Here is an 18,046-nt window from a genome sequence, read left to right on the forward strand (position 1 = left end):
AATGTGCCATGAAGGAAGAGAAAATATGGTGTGGGAGAATTTTCCTCCAAACCTCTTTACTATTAGAGCAATCTCTAAGAGCATGGCACAAAGTCTCAACATGGCCTCTGCATCTACTGCAAGCTCCAGAATCAGCCAAGTGCCTTCTGTGCCTATCCGAATTAGTAAGAAGCCTGTCCTTAACGCCCAGCCACAGGAAACTCCTAATACGGAAAGGAACTTTAAGGGTCCAAATCGACTTCCACACATCCGAGGGAGGATCAGATCTAAAGAGAGAGAAAGCTTCAAAGGCCGATTTGCAAGAATAAACTCCATTGTTAGTCAGCGCCCAACAGTGCCTATCCAAGTCTTCCTCTTGATTACTCACCTTCACTCCCCGCATTCTAAGGAGAGTCTCAAGGCTAAAGAAAGTATCAAACTTTGACCAGATCCAGTCCCCTTCCGAGTCAACCATATCGGCAATCCTCCAGTTGCGTATATCACTAGGCGGGGGGGAAGAACACACCTCAATTAACGGTTTATCCCCAATCCAGTTATCAAACCAGAAACTAATGGACTTACCATTCCCCACCTCCAGGCCAACTCCCAAGCAGAACTCATCAAACACAGCACTAAGTCCTTTCCAGAGGAAGGAACAATTAGCAACTCTCTCTTTCGGGCCCCCGAAGATTTTGTCTTTCCGATACTTACCACAAAGGAGGCGAACCCAAAGAGAGGAAGGGTTTTGCCACATACGCCAAAGGAGTTTCATTAATAAAACTTTATTATTGTCCTTTGCTTTCCTAATACCCAGACCCCCAGAATCTTTAGGCTGGCAAACCTCACTCCAAGGCACAAGATGGATCTTCCTGCCCTCCGCAGCTTCCCCCCACAGGAACCTACGGTTAATCTTGTCAAGATCATTAAGCACAGGATCCGGAAGCTTACAAGCCTGCATGATGTGATTGGGAGCAGCACAATTAACAGATTGAATTAACGTGAGGCGGCCAGCGAGAGACAGAGTCTTGGCTTTCCAAATGTCACACTTCGAATTAGCTTTATCCAAAGTCTCTTTGAAGGAGCCTTTAGACACACGCTCACTATGGAGGGGAACGCCCAGATACTTCCCAAGAGAATCAGTAAGAGGAATACCTGAGAGATCACTTAATCTCTTACAGACTCTCTGATTCATATTCTTAGAGCACATCATCCTAGATTTCTGGATATTAAGCTTCTGCCCAGAGGCCGAACAAAAACAATCCAGAATATCCATAATGACTCTCAACTGCTCCTCATTACCCTCAAGAAAGATAAGGACATCATCTGCAAAGAATAAGTGAGTCACCTGGGGACAGAAGCTGTTGATCGCCACAGGGTGGAAACTCCCATTATCAATCGCATCCTGAATCAGGTGAGAGAGCCTCTCCATAGCAATAACAAAAAGGAAAGGGCTCATAGGATCCCCCTGACGGATTCCTCTGCCCGGGGAAAATTCCTCCGACATATCCCCATTGACCATAACTTGAAACACAGGAGAAGAAATACATACCTTAATTAAACTTCTCCAACTGTCCGGGATTCTAGCTCTCTCAAGGCTCTCCATCAAGAAATCCCAATTAATTCGATCATAGGCCTTCTCTAAATCCAGCTTCAGAGCCACAATGCCTTTCCTCCCCTTCCTAATCTTCATCGTGTGGACCATCTCTTGGGCGATCACCACATTATCCATCATTTGTCTACCAGGCACAAAGCTACCCTGATTCTGACAAATGATCGCAGGAAGAATGCCACGAATTCTATTAGCCACAATCTTTGTAACAGTTTTGTAAAGAACATTACAAAGACTGATAGGTCTCATATGCAAAAAGGAAGAAGGCTTATCAATCTTAGGAATCAGAACCAGGAGGGTTCTATTAACCAGCTCAATATCCTTCGAACCACTGAACACCCCCAAGACAAAATTATAGATGCCTTCCTTCACTACATCCCAATGCTTATGGTAAAAGCCCGCCGGAAGACCATCAATCCCAGGAGCTTTAGAAGCCCCAATGCTGAAGATAGCTTGGTCAATCTCTTTTCGGGAAATAGGTTGAAAGGCCTCCTGACTACAATCCTCACTGATTAAAGGAAATGTAGCAATAGAGTGAGCCCTCTCCAAAAGAACAGGTTCCTCTTTGAACAGCTCTCTGTAGAAATCCAGGGCTAAGTTCCGAATAACCTCATCTTCATAAACCCAATCACCCATTACATATCTAAACTATTTCAATATGGACTTTTCCAAAATAGCTTTTATATATATATATATATATATATATATATATATATATATATATATATATATATATATATATATGCCTCTCCTTTCCCGAACCCACTTGCTTCCCCGCAAGGAATCTCAATAACATCCTCAAACCTAAAATCCGGGTGGCAACTATTTCTCCGGCATTGGCTCTGTCGAGCTAGTCGTTTTCTCAATTAAACTCCGAATTCAAACAGTACCGTAATATTCATGACGGACCTCCCGCGGGTGGAAGCCCATAGAAATAGGCTTCATCTACATCTACCATCATCTCCGCCATATCTCTCCTATGCTCCTTCCTCAACAATGTCAACTCTCTCGTATACTCCTCCCTCGACACTGTCATCTCTCTCTTATGCTCCAGCTTTAACTCTCTCACCTTTTCCATCAACTATGACACAACATCCTTGCCCCTTTTGCCTTCTTCCATCTTTGATTGTGTTTCCTCACATCTTCATCCTTTGTTTTTCCTCTTCTGCTCTTCATCCTCTAACCCCAGCCCCGGATCTTGTCCTTCCACTTTTTATACCTCCTCTCCTCTCCCCCTTCTGCTCATTTCTAGTAAATTGATTTTTTAGTGGAAAAAAGGAGAATAGATTTTCTCTCTCATTTCTAATTTTAATCTTATCTAGGCACGATTTTTAGTTGAAAATAGTGTTTTAAAGTTCAGAAAAAATTCCTCTCCATTTCATATTTGTTTTGTTGCCTCACTTTCCTTATATATTTTGTTTGTCGAGTAACCTACACTTTTAGGTTGACTCATTATACTGGAAAATTGAAAAAATATTTGCCTATACTATTTTCCAGCCAGCAACAGAGTTCATTTTGAGGTAAAAAAGTTCGTTCCTTTTATTTTCCTTGTACTATTTTTTTTAGAGGTAACAAAAAAGTCCCGTTCATTACTATAACCTCAATCACACTTGTTAATTCGAGTGAAAACTCCTTATACTAAGATAGCATGACAATAGAAGCAACAAATAAAAATGCATGCAGCTCTGAAACCACCACCACCAATATGAATTATATATACTGTACTTTCAATGGTACAACCATTAAGTCCCAAAAAAATAATGGGAAAAAGATCAAACCAATTTCACACTTACATTTTGTAGGGTATCGGCAATTCCACATATTCCTAAGAAATTATCATCAACTAACCAATTGTAACAGAGTATAATTACATGTCAGGTGCAGCTGAAAGGGTTAGGTGACTTTTCTGGTCATGCTGTACACAATATTACTGTGGTAACTGCTTCTGTATAAATAATGGGGGTTCACCTGTAGTCAAATACAATTAACCCCAATAACATCATCATCGTCGTCTTCAAGTCGGGACCCTTTCGACAGTACCATGTCACGTATTGCTCTTTTTTCAAACACAAGTTTAAGCAGGCAAATGAATGAGGTTATCCTTTTCGTTCACAGCCCTTGGTTGTGCAGCTTGCCATCTGCTCATGGACCCCATAGCATAGCCAATGCCAGCAGTATCATTTTATTCTTATCACCCAAGGTCTTCTTTGTATAATCAAGACTGCATATCAAACTGACCTCCAATGTATGGCAAAAAATATTTCTGTACTTCTGGCATAAATTGGGGCACACAAACCAAGATGCTGAATGCAAAGGTTAGAACCCATCACAGCCGAAAGCAAACTATCATGGTACCTTAACCATTATAGTGGATTTTCTGGTTTTGGGAGCCTGGACCCTGCTGCTGTGGCGGCTGTTGTGGAGACTGCAAATTTAGTGGCTGAGTGTTGTAATGGGCAAAGGGCTGAGAGTAGAGAGAGTTCATTAACCCCTGCACATAAGATTGCCAGGTTGAGAATCGGACTGGGAAAAACCCATCGACAAGCAGACCAGTAACCAGTGTAACATAACATATGGGTTAATACTAACTAACTGCATGAAAAGCCAAATGTTTACAGATTCTACTAGTGTGATGATTTCTCCAGTAATAATTATTTTCACTCAACACCAATGTTATGAGAAAAACCTGAGACTGAAGTGGGTTTGGATTGGCTATGCCAAAGTGGCTTTGTGAAGCATCATCTTGTGATGGATCATTGAAGCCAATCTGAGTGAATAGTCCCTGTGATCCGTGAGTCATGTAGTCCTTTTTTAAGCCAAAAAAAAAACATGTCAGGACAGAAACATAGATGAACCTCTGATATAACATCATGTCTACACCAAGCAAACCTGAGACATGAAATCATTTCCAGAACCAAAACGAGAAAATCCAGCTTGAGAATTCTGATTCATAAAATTGCCTGGAAAGCCACCCTGAGCTCCTTGTGTAACATAATCAACAGCATATCCACTTTGTGATGCCTGCAAAGAAGTTGGTAAATCATTATAAAAATATGACCTAGGAAACCTCTATCCAATAGAGGCAGCAAACTAAAAACTTTGGAGAACGTAGATTATGGCACAAACCGCTTCCTTCTAGGGAACTATTTTTTCTTTATAGATCAAATTGTTAAAGCCTTCAAATTTGCATGCATTGCATGACATAATCAAATACTACAAATTAATTATACAATAAAAAATTATGCTTGTTATGAGAAAAATATATTTCGAAATTTCAAGTACAGAAAGTAAATAGTTTGTGAATTGCATGCAAACAGAAGAAACAATTTAATTTTTTATTGCGTTCGGAAAAGCAGCTGCATAGGAACATGTATGCTATGCATTCAAAATGCTACGAAAGAAATCCAAATTCTATATATCATGTATATCCTCTACCTGAGTGGAGAAATCAGCAACATTATAAGGAACATGTGATCCCTGGCTTTTAAAGTCATCACCAAGAAAGTCCTGGTTGGCAATCAACGAAAGACGAATAAGGAAATAAATACCAAAACAACTGAAAATTAAGAACCAACTACTGCAAGCAGAAGAAAGGTATACCTGAGACATGCCTCCCATAGAAAATCCATCACGAAATGTTTGGCTTGGTCCTTGGACAGGCATCTATATACAAAACCAGAATACTATCAAGAAAAAATAATGCATGCCAGCAACAAGCAATGAAAAGCTCCACCAGAACACAGCACTGACACAAAGCAAATCATTTAAATGTTTTCCATCCTTAAAAGAATAAGGAGAACTCAACTAAAATGTAAAACCTAAATAATTTCTCACAAATATAAGAACATTACATACATTATTGACATATCCAGGTTGAGACAGTGGACCTCCCACAGAGGGCTGGCTATTTGGATTGTCCAGGGCCGGAAAATTGAATGAAGATCCCATATTTCCAATAGTCTGCTGTGTGCTTTGCTGGTGTTGAAGATGACCGCCAATAGGAGCACCAGCATTCCCACGGCCAGCCCCAAATCCTCGACTTCCTGGAGCAGGGACATGAGGAACAGCTCCAACAGGCCCATGCACAGCTCCACGAGTTGGAATAGCATATGGTTGGGAAGGTGGACCACCATGAAATTGAGGAATGGGAACTCTAGGCATTGGGAATCCAGTAGGATGAACACCAGGCTTATGGGTACCATTAGACGGGCCAGGAGGCACATATGATCCTGTATTAGCGCAGAGTAAAATCATATTATGTTAATAAAGACCAACATCTTACAATCAAATATCAAAATTAAAACCATCAGCAATGAACTGATAAATATCCCCAAAAGTTACTTTCCAATAAAATATAAAAATATTATCAGAACAAAAAGACTTCTGGTTTTCTTGCAAGAAAAACTAAGTCTAGCATACCTCTGCCGCGAGAGCTTCTTCTATCTGAATTTGTAGATGAGGCAGCAGAACCAAAATTGTCATTAGATGTAATTCCAGGTCCACCACCAAAGAAAAGCCTCCTATCATTATAAATCTGTGCCAATTTATTGAAGACTAAGTTAATCCACATTTAAAATGCTCCTCTTAAATGACATTTGAGATCCGTAAAAAGAAAAAGAAAAAGTTTGTTAAGTTTTTAAAAGCCATACCTTCTTCGGCTTTTGAAATTGAACCATGCTCTGCTTCAGGTTATTTAAAGGTCCTTCAACCAAGCATTCATGCTCCTGATGCAACAATAGAGACCTGATACAGCTTAATATACACATATATATACAAACACACAGAAAAAATATGCAGCGAAAATCTATAGGTCCTATTTTATTTGGTTCATTTTATCAGAATTATCAACCAACCAAGAAAATCCCACAATTAAATTCCCATAAAAACGAGGAGCTCCGCTCACATGGTGCCTAGAAATTAACTTAGATAATAGTGAACTATTCAGTACATATTTCTGCTACTTAGGTAATGTTCATTTACTATAAATAAAGCTACTTAGACAATAGTGGATTCAGTACATATTTCTGGGACAAGCATGGTAAATTTGACTAGGGTGGCTCAAAGTAAAGTTGATCAAGCAAACTTGAGACTCATCCTAAGTGGCATGGCATCATATAAATAGAAGCTGATTACTCTAATAAATGCGCCTTCCATGTCTTTGAGAAACTTAACTATGTCATTTTAGGCAATCACTATCTCTAGGGGAAAAAAGGCCTCCCTTAAATCAAAGACATCACAACACATGTTCAAAGTTTAATCACTGCATCAAAATAGTGTGGCAAGTATACAATAAGCATGCAGCAACTAAGCAAATAAATTTTGTAAAATGACCAAATACCAAGTGAAAGAAAGACATACCTTGTAGTGAGTTAGTAAGCTGTTCCACAAAGGTTGTTTGCTCAGAACTTTTGGGTTTCCCAAGATAACAATCCCATATCTAGCACGTGTTAGAGCAACATTGAGCCTTCGAGGATCATTAAGAAATCCAATACCCTAAAAGAAAGTACCAAAAAATCAAGACAGTGTTGCATAACAGAGAACTTAGAAGAAAATAAGTAAGAGACACGAATATAGCCTCAAAATTTAAACCTAAAACAGAATTAAACTTCCTGAGATTCAATATAAAAGAAGCTGGAGAATATTCTTAGTCCATAAAGGTATAGAATAGCCCATAGTAGCATGCAGTATCAGATATTTGAATAATCAAACAAACTGCATCACGAAATAAATGAAGACCTAATCAAAGATAAGAGGTAAAATGAGAATCTTAGAAGTGCCAACATTCTAATCCATAAAGGTATAGAATAATCCATAGTAGCATGCAGTTTCACATACTTGAACAATAAAACAAACTGCACCGTGAAATAAATGAAGATATAATCGAAGATAAGAGGTAAAAGGAGAATCTTAGAAGTACCAGCATTCTAATTCTCTGAATCTCTACATAGGCAAGCCCAGAACCAAAAAATTCAAGGTAAAGATGCAACAATAAAATGTCAAACACAAACTACTTATATAAAATACACCCCAGCAACACATCTGACAACAATCACAAATTTCCTTTCCGTTTAACATCAACTCTAATTTCATTCTTTAGATAAGTAGGTGTCATAAACAAACCTGATGCTCATTACTCCTAACACAAGATAAAATAATGTAGTCCTTTTCTCTCCCTTGAAATGAATCAACACTTGCAACCTGCAGCAAATATAACATTAAGTAATTGCAAAAAAAGAATGAACATAAATTTGCACACAGATACTGAAATAGATTACCTCAATTTCTTTGTACAGTTGCTGGCGAAGAGCACCATTTCTTGACATATAGTTCACAATATATGCTCTCTGTCCCTCGTAGGGTGTAATTACCCCAATCTGTGAAATTCAAAATTGATATCAATGAAACGATCATAAAACATACCACAACAAAACAAAAACGAGTAAGAAATTACCTGACTGGGAACTACACCACTCCTCAAAAAAGTAGTTACAATTTTCTCAACATTTGCTGCCTCAGTACGATTTAGGTAGGATGTACCACTGGCACTTATTTCTTCTTGTCCCATCTAAAGAACACCAATCCAGTTACAAAATATAGCAGTTGAAAATATATGAAAGAAGCAAATAAAATTCAGAGCTCAATGACAAATACGCATTCACTAAAAACACACATCTTTCCACAGAACAGCTCACTAGATATACTAACATACTAGACTACAAATACAGTTCTTAGTTAATTGTGGAGGGGCCCATCAGATATAGGGGAAGCCCAACCCATCCTAAGTCACCACCCCACATGAATAAAGCAAACAATTGGATCTTATCTGCTAAAAGTTGCTGACTTAACAATTCAGCCAGCTTTCACCTAGAGAACTTAGGAATAAGGCACCTGAGCCAGAGCAAGGAGTAATCACTCTTAACACAAATAATGTATTGTAATCCAAATGAGGAAGCAACTTCATAAACCAACAAGAAGATCCATTTTTCATCTGAAGAGCTCAGATTAACTGTAGCATAGTAGATGAAATCTAGCCACTTTACCTGGACATAAAAGAACATGGGGCGATTAGGTACGGGCCATGGAAAATCAATTCCAGTTGACTGCCTCTCATTGACAGTGACTCCATTTTGTAGTGTACCCTCATAAAAACTGTTGGATGGGAATTCTGAAAGAGATGGATGCATACGATATTGAACCTGAAATTAAACAGGTGAACACATAAATTGTTAGTCTTGTCATATTCATCAATTGTAAAAAATTTAGAATATATATAGAAAGTCAACTGCAAGAGAATCCAGCAACATCAGAAAAGAGTATGCCAAACAATATTGACATGAATATAAATATGATCACATACTTCCGATACAAGAAAATACAAAAAGGTTAGGTGTTTTAAAAGTCTTCACTTTGCTATTCTCTGCTTTTATAATGTTGAAGAGCCAGAAACTGTATAGACTTGAAAAAACATATATAGAATTTTTTTAAACTAGTAGTAGCTTCAGCTCCTTCATTTGTTTGTCAATTGGGAAGATTTCATTCTCCTAAACTAAACCAGAAACATCAATCAACACAGAATGAAGCCAAAACTAACCTAATGTAACTGGCACAAGAGAACACACAAGACATTTTTTTAATCACTCTGACCATCTGGATAAATAGTAAAGCCCATTTGCAACCATGGTTGCTTAAAATAAGAACACAACCTCCATCAATATCAGCTATGCAGCAGTTAAGTATCAGAATTCAAATCTAACAGCCATACAAAACAATCTTATGTTCAAATAATTTTTCTTGCTAGTACAAAAATTTATTTGAAATCGAAATGAAAATTATCCCAGAATAGACCATCTCCAAAAGGAAAACTAAAAAAGACAAGTGCATGAATAAAACCCAATGCAAAGAGGAAGCAAGAAACATAAATGTTACCTGCAACCTAATTGGCTTCACACCAAGTAAAACAAGACGTTCAAAAAGAGATTGAGCTAGCCCAGCACGTGCTGCTTTTTTGCACATGATGACTGGACCAAGCTGGCAATGGTCACCTACAAGGACAACCTAATAGATAACCACTAAGTTAGAAGAAAGTGAATGAGATGCCATTGAAACTAGCAAGTTTGACGTTTGATTTCTATTACCTGCTTAGCCCCAAGAACTAAGGGAATAAGACACTCGGGTTCTGTTGCCTGCGTGGACTCATCAATCAGCACCTAAAACACAGCAAAAGGTGTAAGCCCCTGAATGCCCAACACTGCTTCAACAATTAGAAAAAACTCATTTCAACCTGGCGGAACCTAAAATTTGCAAGTCGGGGATCACCAGCACCAACACAAGTGCAACAAATGACATCTGCACTTTGAGAGATCTCCCTCTCTGTTGCTCGCTTCAGTGCTTTGTACTTTTTCTCATCACTGCTGGACAGTTCTCCTGTTGATAACAACAATGTAAAAGGGAGAGAAAAGGCAACTCATGAGCACAAAATCAAATTCTACTTCTAACATTTTGAATGAAACTTCAACTACCAAACAAAATCAAATGAAATATAAATCATCAACTGCAGAAGTAGTACATTTCTGTAATATTGCAGTCTACTCCAGAGACAAATCAAATTTTCTGCTCAAGTTTAGCATGCAATGACAGAAGAAAAGAGGACATGCAAAGCAAGAATATAAAATCAATGCCCAAATAAGCATTGCAAATCTCACACGTCCTAAGACTTATATTCCGGAAGAACACATAAAACTAAAGGCTCCAACTGAGCTAACACATTCTCTAAGCATAGAAACTGACTTAACTTCTTGTGAATAATGAAGAAAACATAATAGTTGCATAAAACAAAGAATTTCAATCCCAAAGCTAGAAAAATGGTGCACCTTGTTCATCTTTCAATTGTTGCAACTTGTGAAGTTCACTCTTTTCAGAAGTATCCAGATGCCTAACCTGCAAACATAACTCAGGAATGTGAACTATGCAGCTATGGCAGGCACAATAAAAACACAAGAATTAGTTATAACAACAATTGAACGAACCTGATAGTGAAGGGTTAGATGCTCAACAGGGGAACTCACTGCTTCCCTTGATTTTGCACATAGACGCACAACCTTGGATGGGGAAAGATCAAAGAAAAAATATCATATAAAACATTGATCAAAAGTTCTTAATCAATTCAAAAAAAAAAAAAAATCAGAGTACATAATTCTTAATCAAAGTAGCTAGAACTCAGTCAAAAAAAAAGGAAGAAAAATAAAGTAGCTACAAAAACTTCATTGCGTGACACTTCTCAAGCATAAAAAGAATAAATATCACATACAATACAATCTATGCAAGAATACAAATGATTGAACTCCAAACTGTATGCCATCATATATAAACCGCAGCAGTTGCTCACTACCAATCACTAAAACTGCTTCATTTCGTATCCCACAGTTATGCACTTTACCTTCAGACCAGTTGCACTTATCTTCTCAGCCAGTTGGTCAACAGCCACATTACTTGGCGCACATACCAACACCTAAAAAAGAATGCATATATTCCATTATGAAAAGCAATTAAATAATAAATAGGGCTTGAATACACATAAATCTCAGCCAGTTGGTCAACAGCCACATTACTTGAGGCACATACCAACACCTAAAAACAGAATGCATATACCATTATGGAAAGCAATAATATAATATATGGGACTTAAATACACATGATTCAATGCGGATCTCACCTGCCCCTGCCCCTGTTTAGCCATGTGATAAACAATAGCAGCCGAAGTGACTGTTTTTCCAGTGCCAGGTGGACCTTGAATTAAGCTTATAGGTCTCTGAAGGACACTCTTTACAGCAAATACCTATAGAATGGGAAAAGTAGGATTATTTGCAGTAATTATTCAAGCAAATGATCTTTTCTTCAAAATAAACAATTAGAAAATGGCCACTATACTACATAGTATACATGTTAAATTATTTAAGCAAATAATCTGATCATTTCTTCTTTCAAAATGAAAGATACTATGTCATAAACATATACATGGGGTAAAAATCAACAGTTAAAATCACATACAGAGAAGTAAAAAGAGCTCCAATAAGATCTCACATGCATTGAGATAAAAAAAAAAAGTCAGAACATCCAACAAAAAACATAAATTGCAGAAAATATTTCATTTCTATTAAATAGCAAGTTATTAAATATTAACTTAATATATTAACACAAACCAGGCATTAATGTGCCAAAGATATGATATGAACAACTTTTTACGCTTCCATAAGACACAATAAGAAAAACAAGTAATAAATAAAAAGGTTCCTGACCATCCCACCACAACCCTGAAAATTATCTTGGGTATTCAAGAATAAACTATGCTAAATAATCAAACATGAAATAGAAAAATTTCCAGTTTGCTGCCTAGCAATGAAGGGAAGTGAAGATAACATACTTGAGATGCATTCAGCTCTGGAAGCCCAGGTGCACCAAATCGACGGGGAAGAGTGTTACGAACATTTTGGCTCTCAACTTCATGCCCCAACAAATGGTGGTATATATACCTGCACAGGGAGTAACATTGTAAAAAAACCCAAATATGTGCTTATGATAAAAGATAAAAGTTCATTCCAACTTTCCACAACAATATCAGTTTACACGAACTAAAATGGTTCAAAATTAGCAACATCTCAAAACACGTGGAAAGACTAACTTTAACATAGTTAAGCTTTACAGACACCAGCTCCTTGTACTGTTTGCCCTCTTTTACTAAGACCAAACTAACATTTCTACTTTTCCAACTTAGAAGTTCAGTTTTAAAATTGGTTTGAAACCTATGAAGCACGAAAACTTCACCATGCCTGCGTATTACGTTTCCGATACGTTTCGGATACGGAAACGCCCGGAAACTGCTGGGATACATTTCGGGGTTCTGTAATATTCAGAAGTTGGATACCCGTATCTGTCTGGGAAACCCATTTTCCAGACAAAAAACGATTGAATTTCATTTCAGGGAAAAAAAAGGTAAACAGAGCAATTATGGTCGATCGTTATTTGAAGGGAAAACGGGTAGGAATATCCAAAAGAGTACGTCGATCTTTATCCAAAAGAGACTTCTAGATGAACCGGAGCTAGAATCCCTACTTGTTGGTGAAGATAGAAATGAAAACATTGAAGAAATAGGTTTTTAGTGTTCAGGAGGAAAGCTTTTATTGTTTTATCTCCTTTTTCTCAGAACGTTTTTTGACATTATTTATATTTATGTATTTGATAATTATGTTTTAATAAGAGTTTTACAATTTCTTTTATATGTATTTATTTAGTTATATTACAAAAATTCAAATATTAAAATATATTTTTTAATATCTATAAATGTGTCCCAATATTTTTAATATTTACACGTTTCCCCCACATTTCCGTGTCCTGTGTTTTATAGAAAAGACGTTTCCCGTGCCCTTGTCGGATACCGTATCCGTGTACGGGCAATGTTGCTTGAAACACATGCTTTTGCCAGTCAGCTACCTCTAAAACATTCAAAAAGGAAACAAAGGAGCATCTGAAAGGAGAGACTCAGGCAACAAAAACTGAAATAATATGTTGGCATTCAAAATAAAGTAAAGCTGTTTAACAGGATGCAGATTGCAGAACATTATCTGGACTATAGGACAGCTATCAAGGGGAAAAAACATCAACAATCTGACTTTATATGGGGGAAAATGATAAACAATGAAAGACGCCCAATTGAAGAAGAATCCTAACTTGCAAAAGAAGATTCTCTTGATAATTATACTTTATGAAAATTTATAAGATTTTATATGTTTCAGTATGACACCAACATTGTTTTTATAAATTATATTTTTCTTAACACATGACTTTACACCAAGGTAATTTGGGGTCATCATCTTAAGGGTGCCTAGGGCCTTAATTCCTCTATGACGAACATCTTTCCAGAACCCAAAGCACACATAATCAGATAGAAAGTTTAACCCAACAACATACCCACTAACACTTGTCTCATCCACTGCAAAAGTTTTCATTGCTCCTTGCATCCGATCAAAGCTTGTACTCTTCCAGACAAAATCAACACTAAAGCCATGGTTTATATCAACAGGAACACCCTGCACATCAGCATCATGGTTGCTAGTATCAACTTGTTAATAACAAAGATGCAATATATTGAGCATCAATGTTAGAACAACTACCTGACTAGCACGAAGTTCAAGTGCCACCTCCTCCTGTGCAGTTAACTTGATCTGAAAAATCAAAGAAACAACTTAAGCATGCAGTAGCGGCAGCACCTTCAAGTATAGAAAGGAAAATACAGAAAGCTACAAAATCACTGTTAAGTTAACCCCAAAACACTGTTAAATTCGAAAAGAATGAATCATCAAATATACAGATTCACAGAGAGGACATACCACATGCCCAACTGACTGCCATGCTGGATGTGCAGCGTCTCCAGAATAACGTAGCCTTAGCTCATCACCAGGTACAAGACGCAATTCATTGTCCTCCTACATGAGAGAATGATAAGTCCAGTATTTTTGAGTAAAAGGATAGTCATGAAAACATGTTATTAACAACACTCAAAACAATCAGAAAACGTAACAAAAGAAATTTTTAGAAATATACAGCAATAGAAAGTAAATCACCTTTGGGAAGACAAAATATGCAATCCGTTTCTTGTTAAGACCAATATCCCATCGAATAGTCACATTGTCCTTGCTTTGAGATTCTTTCATCATCTACAATAAATTAAAATAACAAAAAAAAAACAAAATAATTAAGGATAAACCAAATTCAAAATGCATTCTTTACAGTATAAGCACAGACGTTTACAGCGTGAAAAATTGTATATAAAGGTTTTAAGAAAACGAATAAAGCACTGGAGATAAGACAAAAAGGGAAGAGCGCAGAAAATAGTGATGAATACTTTATCATAATCAGCCTCAAGCTTTATTAGCGGAGCGAACACATTTTGATACTGCAACAAACAAAAATAAACATCACATTAGGAAGCAGTCATGAACCAATTGTTATCTCCTCTAACCAACTCAATTTTGTGATCATCCTGAATTTGACAATTTGAATTACAATTTACAACAAGCACCTGATATGCATCTTCATACTTCAATGCTACAGGCTGCGGCTCATCATCAACTCCAGGTTTCTCAAGATCTTCAAGTGTAGCATCTGGATTAGTTTTCCAAAGTTCTTCAACTTTATTTATTTGCTGAGCACTAATTTGACGTGCCCTCAGCTGCTCTTGTTCAGAAGGGATCTGCAAAGTACAAACAAACAACAGATTATAGAGCTTTTTCACAACACTAAATAAATAAAACGAGGACCTAGACAAACCTTTACAAGCCACTGCAAGAAGCATCTATCATCAATAAGGGGGCACCATTGACTCAGATCCCAATTCATGTCCTTCAGTGCATTCACATTCAAGCAAGGTTCCCTACAAAGTAGTACAACAACACTTTCTGTCTTGGCTGATATAAATCCAAGAAGAAAAACATTCCGACACCCACAGTTGTAGCATTCAAGTATTGTTTCTCCTAAAGGACTGTCTTTATGAAGGCAGACTTCCTTATGTTTTGCACGTACCTGCAAAAATATCAAACCAAACAAACTTAATTGCAAATGTCGTGAAATATAGACATCTTCATACAGCCACAACATAAAGTATAAAGTTGTAGCCAGCTGGTAAAATTAATAATTTAACGAAGATTCAGAAAATGGCAATTTATGCTACTTCAAAAGGTGCAAATTTAAACAAGATAACACATGGACGGCTGGTTATAAATGCACAATTAGCTACCACATTAGAATATCAGAAATAAATTTTAATACAGTAGAATCTCCATCATAAAACAACCACACCAACAGTTGCTTCAAGATTTCTTCAAATTTCACTTCACACTACATTGTTGCATATTTCTACTTACCATCAACTCATCATTGTCAAGCAAGTAAGTTTTTAAGTTTCAAATCAACTGCTCAACCCCATTTTCAAGCATATTCCAAACATGATTCCCTGTGCTTAAATTGCAAAGTTTTTGGACAATACAAAAATGCTTAAAAACTCAACAAAATAACCCTCGAGCAAAACAGATGAATCGATATTTCAGCGACAGTATGATGTATTTAAACATGTCTTATTTTAATACAAGGACACAATGCTATGTTGCACGGAAACGGAATAGAGCCTAGGCTCAAGGCAAGGCCGCATAAAATAAAATAAAAATATATACTCTTTTAGTAGCTAAGCATAAACCAAAAAACCACACTTATGACCACAAAATGAAACAAAACCACATAAAAACAAAATACTAAATCATAAATCATAAATGATAAATGTCAAAAACACCAAGTTAAGTTCATACTTCATAGAGACATTAACCTAACGTCTTAACCTAAGTACCTAACTATAACTAATGCTACTAAACTAATGACCATTCATTGTCAATCAAAAAGAACACACAAAAAATACTAAGAATCATCATCATCATCATATATTTAGTTCTTTAAGTGACAGGTCTTCTTTCTTTAGGTGAGTGCACTTAATCCTTCTCTATTTAGTTAGGACTCTTGATATTCTTATTTAGATCAAGGGTTAAGATTAATCCTATTAGATTAGTGGTTGAAATTAATCAAACATTTATTTTACAGAAAACAGTAAAAAATAAAAAAATAAAAACACTACTGAAAACCCTCAGGCCTTGATCCAGGCTCTGAGCCTTTTGTACAGCGCCTCTCTTTCTGCATTCAAGGCACAAGAACTTGAGCCTTGAGTGAGGAGTGCCTTTAACAATTATGTTTCTAAGAAAATATAGCTAGGAACAAAAACTCACAGCTAAATAAGAAGCAAAACCGAAGAACCCCGATAATGCGACTGATCTTGACAAAATTGAAATACTGTAAAACCTTCATAAATTAATACTCGATAAATTAATCATCTCTTTAAAATAATAATTCTTCTGCTCCAGACTTGGGCCAGTTAAAAAAATAATCAATTTTAATAAATTAATAAGATAATAATTTTTAGAAAACCTTTTCCAAATACATTGTTTTATTATCTCTATAAATTAATAACTTCTCAAATACATTTGCTACTTAGGATACTTCAGCAAAATATGACTCTATTGTACTTTGTTTTTTCTTGAAGTTTAAATCAAGCTGAATTTCATTTCTAACTATTCTCCTGATAATTTAGCAAAATATGACTCTAGAGTACTTTACATAGATAAAAACTTTATTTGTTCATTGATTTTGGACAAAAACTTTATTTAAATTAGTAATTTGAAATTTATTTTTAAAAAAATTCAAAATCCCTTTATAAATTAATAAAATTTCATAGTCTAGATATTATTAATTTATAGAGGTTTTACTTCTCAAGTAAGCATGCAACTCGATCACAATTATGTCCTAAACAAGACTCTCACCCGATAGAGAAAAAAATACTAACCAGGTGATTGACGATATGCGAGCCTGAAGTATTCCCTCGAGAGTTACAAAACCACTTCCTGCAAGAAGGAACATTACACCTCACTACACATGCAGGGTTTGAAACTCCACAGTACCTACATGCATGCTCGGTAAAATCCCCTTTCCCGAAGTCATACCCATCGTCGTCCCCAGTCTCCTCGAAATTCAACCCTCCCATACCAGCAACTATCCCATCGACCCCCTGACTGTTGCTTCCAACCCCAATGCGAGTTGCTTTCGATGAAACAGGAGAGGCTGCAGGAGAGTCAGAATGATGATCAGAAGAAGACGCAGGGGTGCGGTGGTCAGAAGTGGTAGCGTCAACAGCAGAGGAAGAATTGACCGTAAGGGAATCGGAGGGGGTCGGCCAGGCCACCGGAGAGCGGAATTCGGGATAATCAAAGTCAGATTCACCTTGGGTGTTAAATTCAAGGAAAGTGTACGCGTCAGTCCCCGTGTCCGGTTGCGACGCTGTTTCAAAGAGGTTGCTCTGCTCTGAATCCATGCCGATTACGGGAATTCACGTTCGTGGCGTTAATTTGATCGTTTAATTTGCAGGTTATAGATTAGATTTGCAAGGCTTTTGGGATGGAAGAGCAAAACAGAAGGTTAGGTTTAGGGTTAGGGTTTGGGTTTGGTGAGCGGAAAGAAATTAGAAGGTGGAGAGAGAAGAAAGACTCAGAGAGAGGAGTGCATAGGTCATAGGTGCGTCTATTGAGACCTCGAGTAAGAGAAGAAAGCGATGCACGCGCGATGTTTCAGTAAAAATTATTTACTTTGTAATGCAGTTTTACCATTTAAATAATGTGCCTACGCTAATTCTAACATTTCCAAAAGAAAAAAAAAATATATGATAATTACAGATTTTTTCTAAAGGAAAGAATAGTGGAATATAAATTAATCAATAGCCATAAAGCTTACAAGAGAACAAGGAATAATAGAAGTTATAACAAATATGATACGTAAAGTTTTAATCTTGCAGTTTCATCAGTTACACAGTTG

The 18,046-nt window shown here is 36.8% G+C and overlaps 1 protein-coding gene across 1 annotated transcript; it reads right to left on the minus strand.

Annotated features, from left to right (window-relative positions):
- Positions 1-3,272: 3,272 nt before the first annotated feature.
- Positions 3,273-17,747, minus strand: LOC136233898 (regulator of nonsense transcripts 1 homolog). Its single transcript, XM_066023629.1, has 29 exons — positions 17,025-17,747; positions 14,912-15,163; positions 14,664-14,834; positions 14,487-14,537; positions 14,206-14,298; positions 13,972-14,067; positions 13,756-13,806; positions 13,553-13,671; positions 12,009-12,117; positions 11,301-11,423; positions 11,025-11,096; positions 10,615-10,686; positions 10,459-10,525; positions 9,870-10,012; positions 9,724-9,795; positions 9,515-9,643; positions 8,629-8,784; positions 8,040-8,153; positions 7,864-7,962; positions 7,709-7,786; positions 6,947-7,081; positions 6,238-6,312; positions 6,008-6,122; positions 5,444-5,817; positions 5,189-5,251; positions 5,024-5,095; positions 4,478-4,609; positions 4,275-4,394; positions 3,273-4,079 (listed from the first exon to the last, which is right to left on the minus strand). Exons 1-29 carry the CDS (start codon positions 17,547-17,549, stop codon positions 3,945-3,947), a joined length of 3,813 nt encoding a protein of 1,270 aa, XP_065879701.1. The 5' UTR covers positions 17,550-17,747; the 3' UTR covers positions 3,273-3,944.
- Positions 17,748-18,046: the final 299 nt, after the last annotated feature.

The sequence above is a fragment of the Euphorbia lathyris genome, chromosome 6 (genome assembly GCF_963576675.1).
Source record: "Euphorbia lathyris chromosome 6, ddEupLath1.1, whole genome shotgun sequence".
NCBI lineage: Eukaryota > Viridiplantae > Streptophyta > Magnoliopsida > Malpighiales > Euphorbiaceae > Euphorbia > Euphorbia lathyris.

Bases quoted from the DNA above. Each gene is read 5' to 3' on its own strand.
- LOC136233898 (XM_066023629.1), bottom strand. From the start codon at position 17,549: ATGGATTCAGAGCAGAGCAACCTCTTTGAAACAGCGTCGCAACCGGAC. The intron at 7,963-8,039 runs GTAATTTCTTAC...TGAATTTCACAG, and splicing joins GTGGTGTAGTTCCCAGTCAG to ATTGGGGTAATTACACCCTA. The intron at 4,080-4,274 runs GTTTTTCTCATA...TCTTATGTGCAG, and splicing joins CAAACCCACTTCAGTCTCAG to GGGTTAATGAACTCTCTCTA.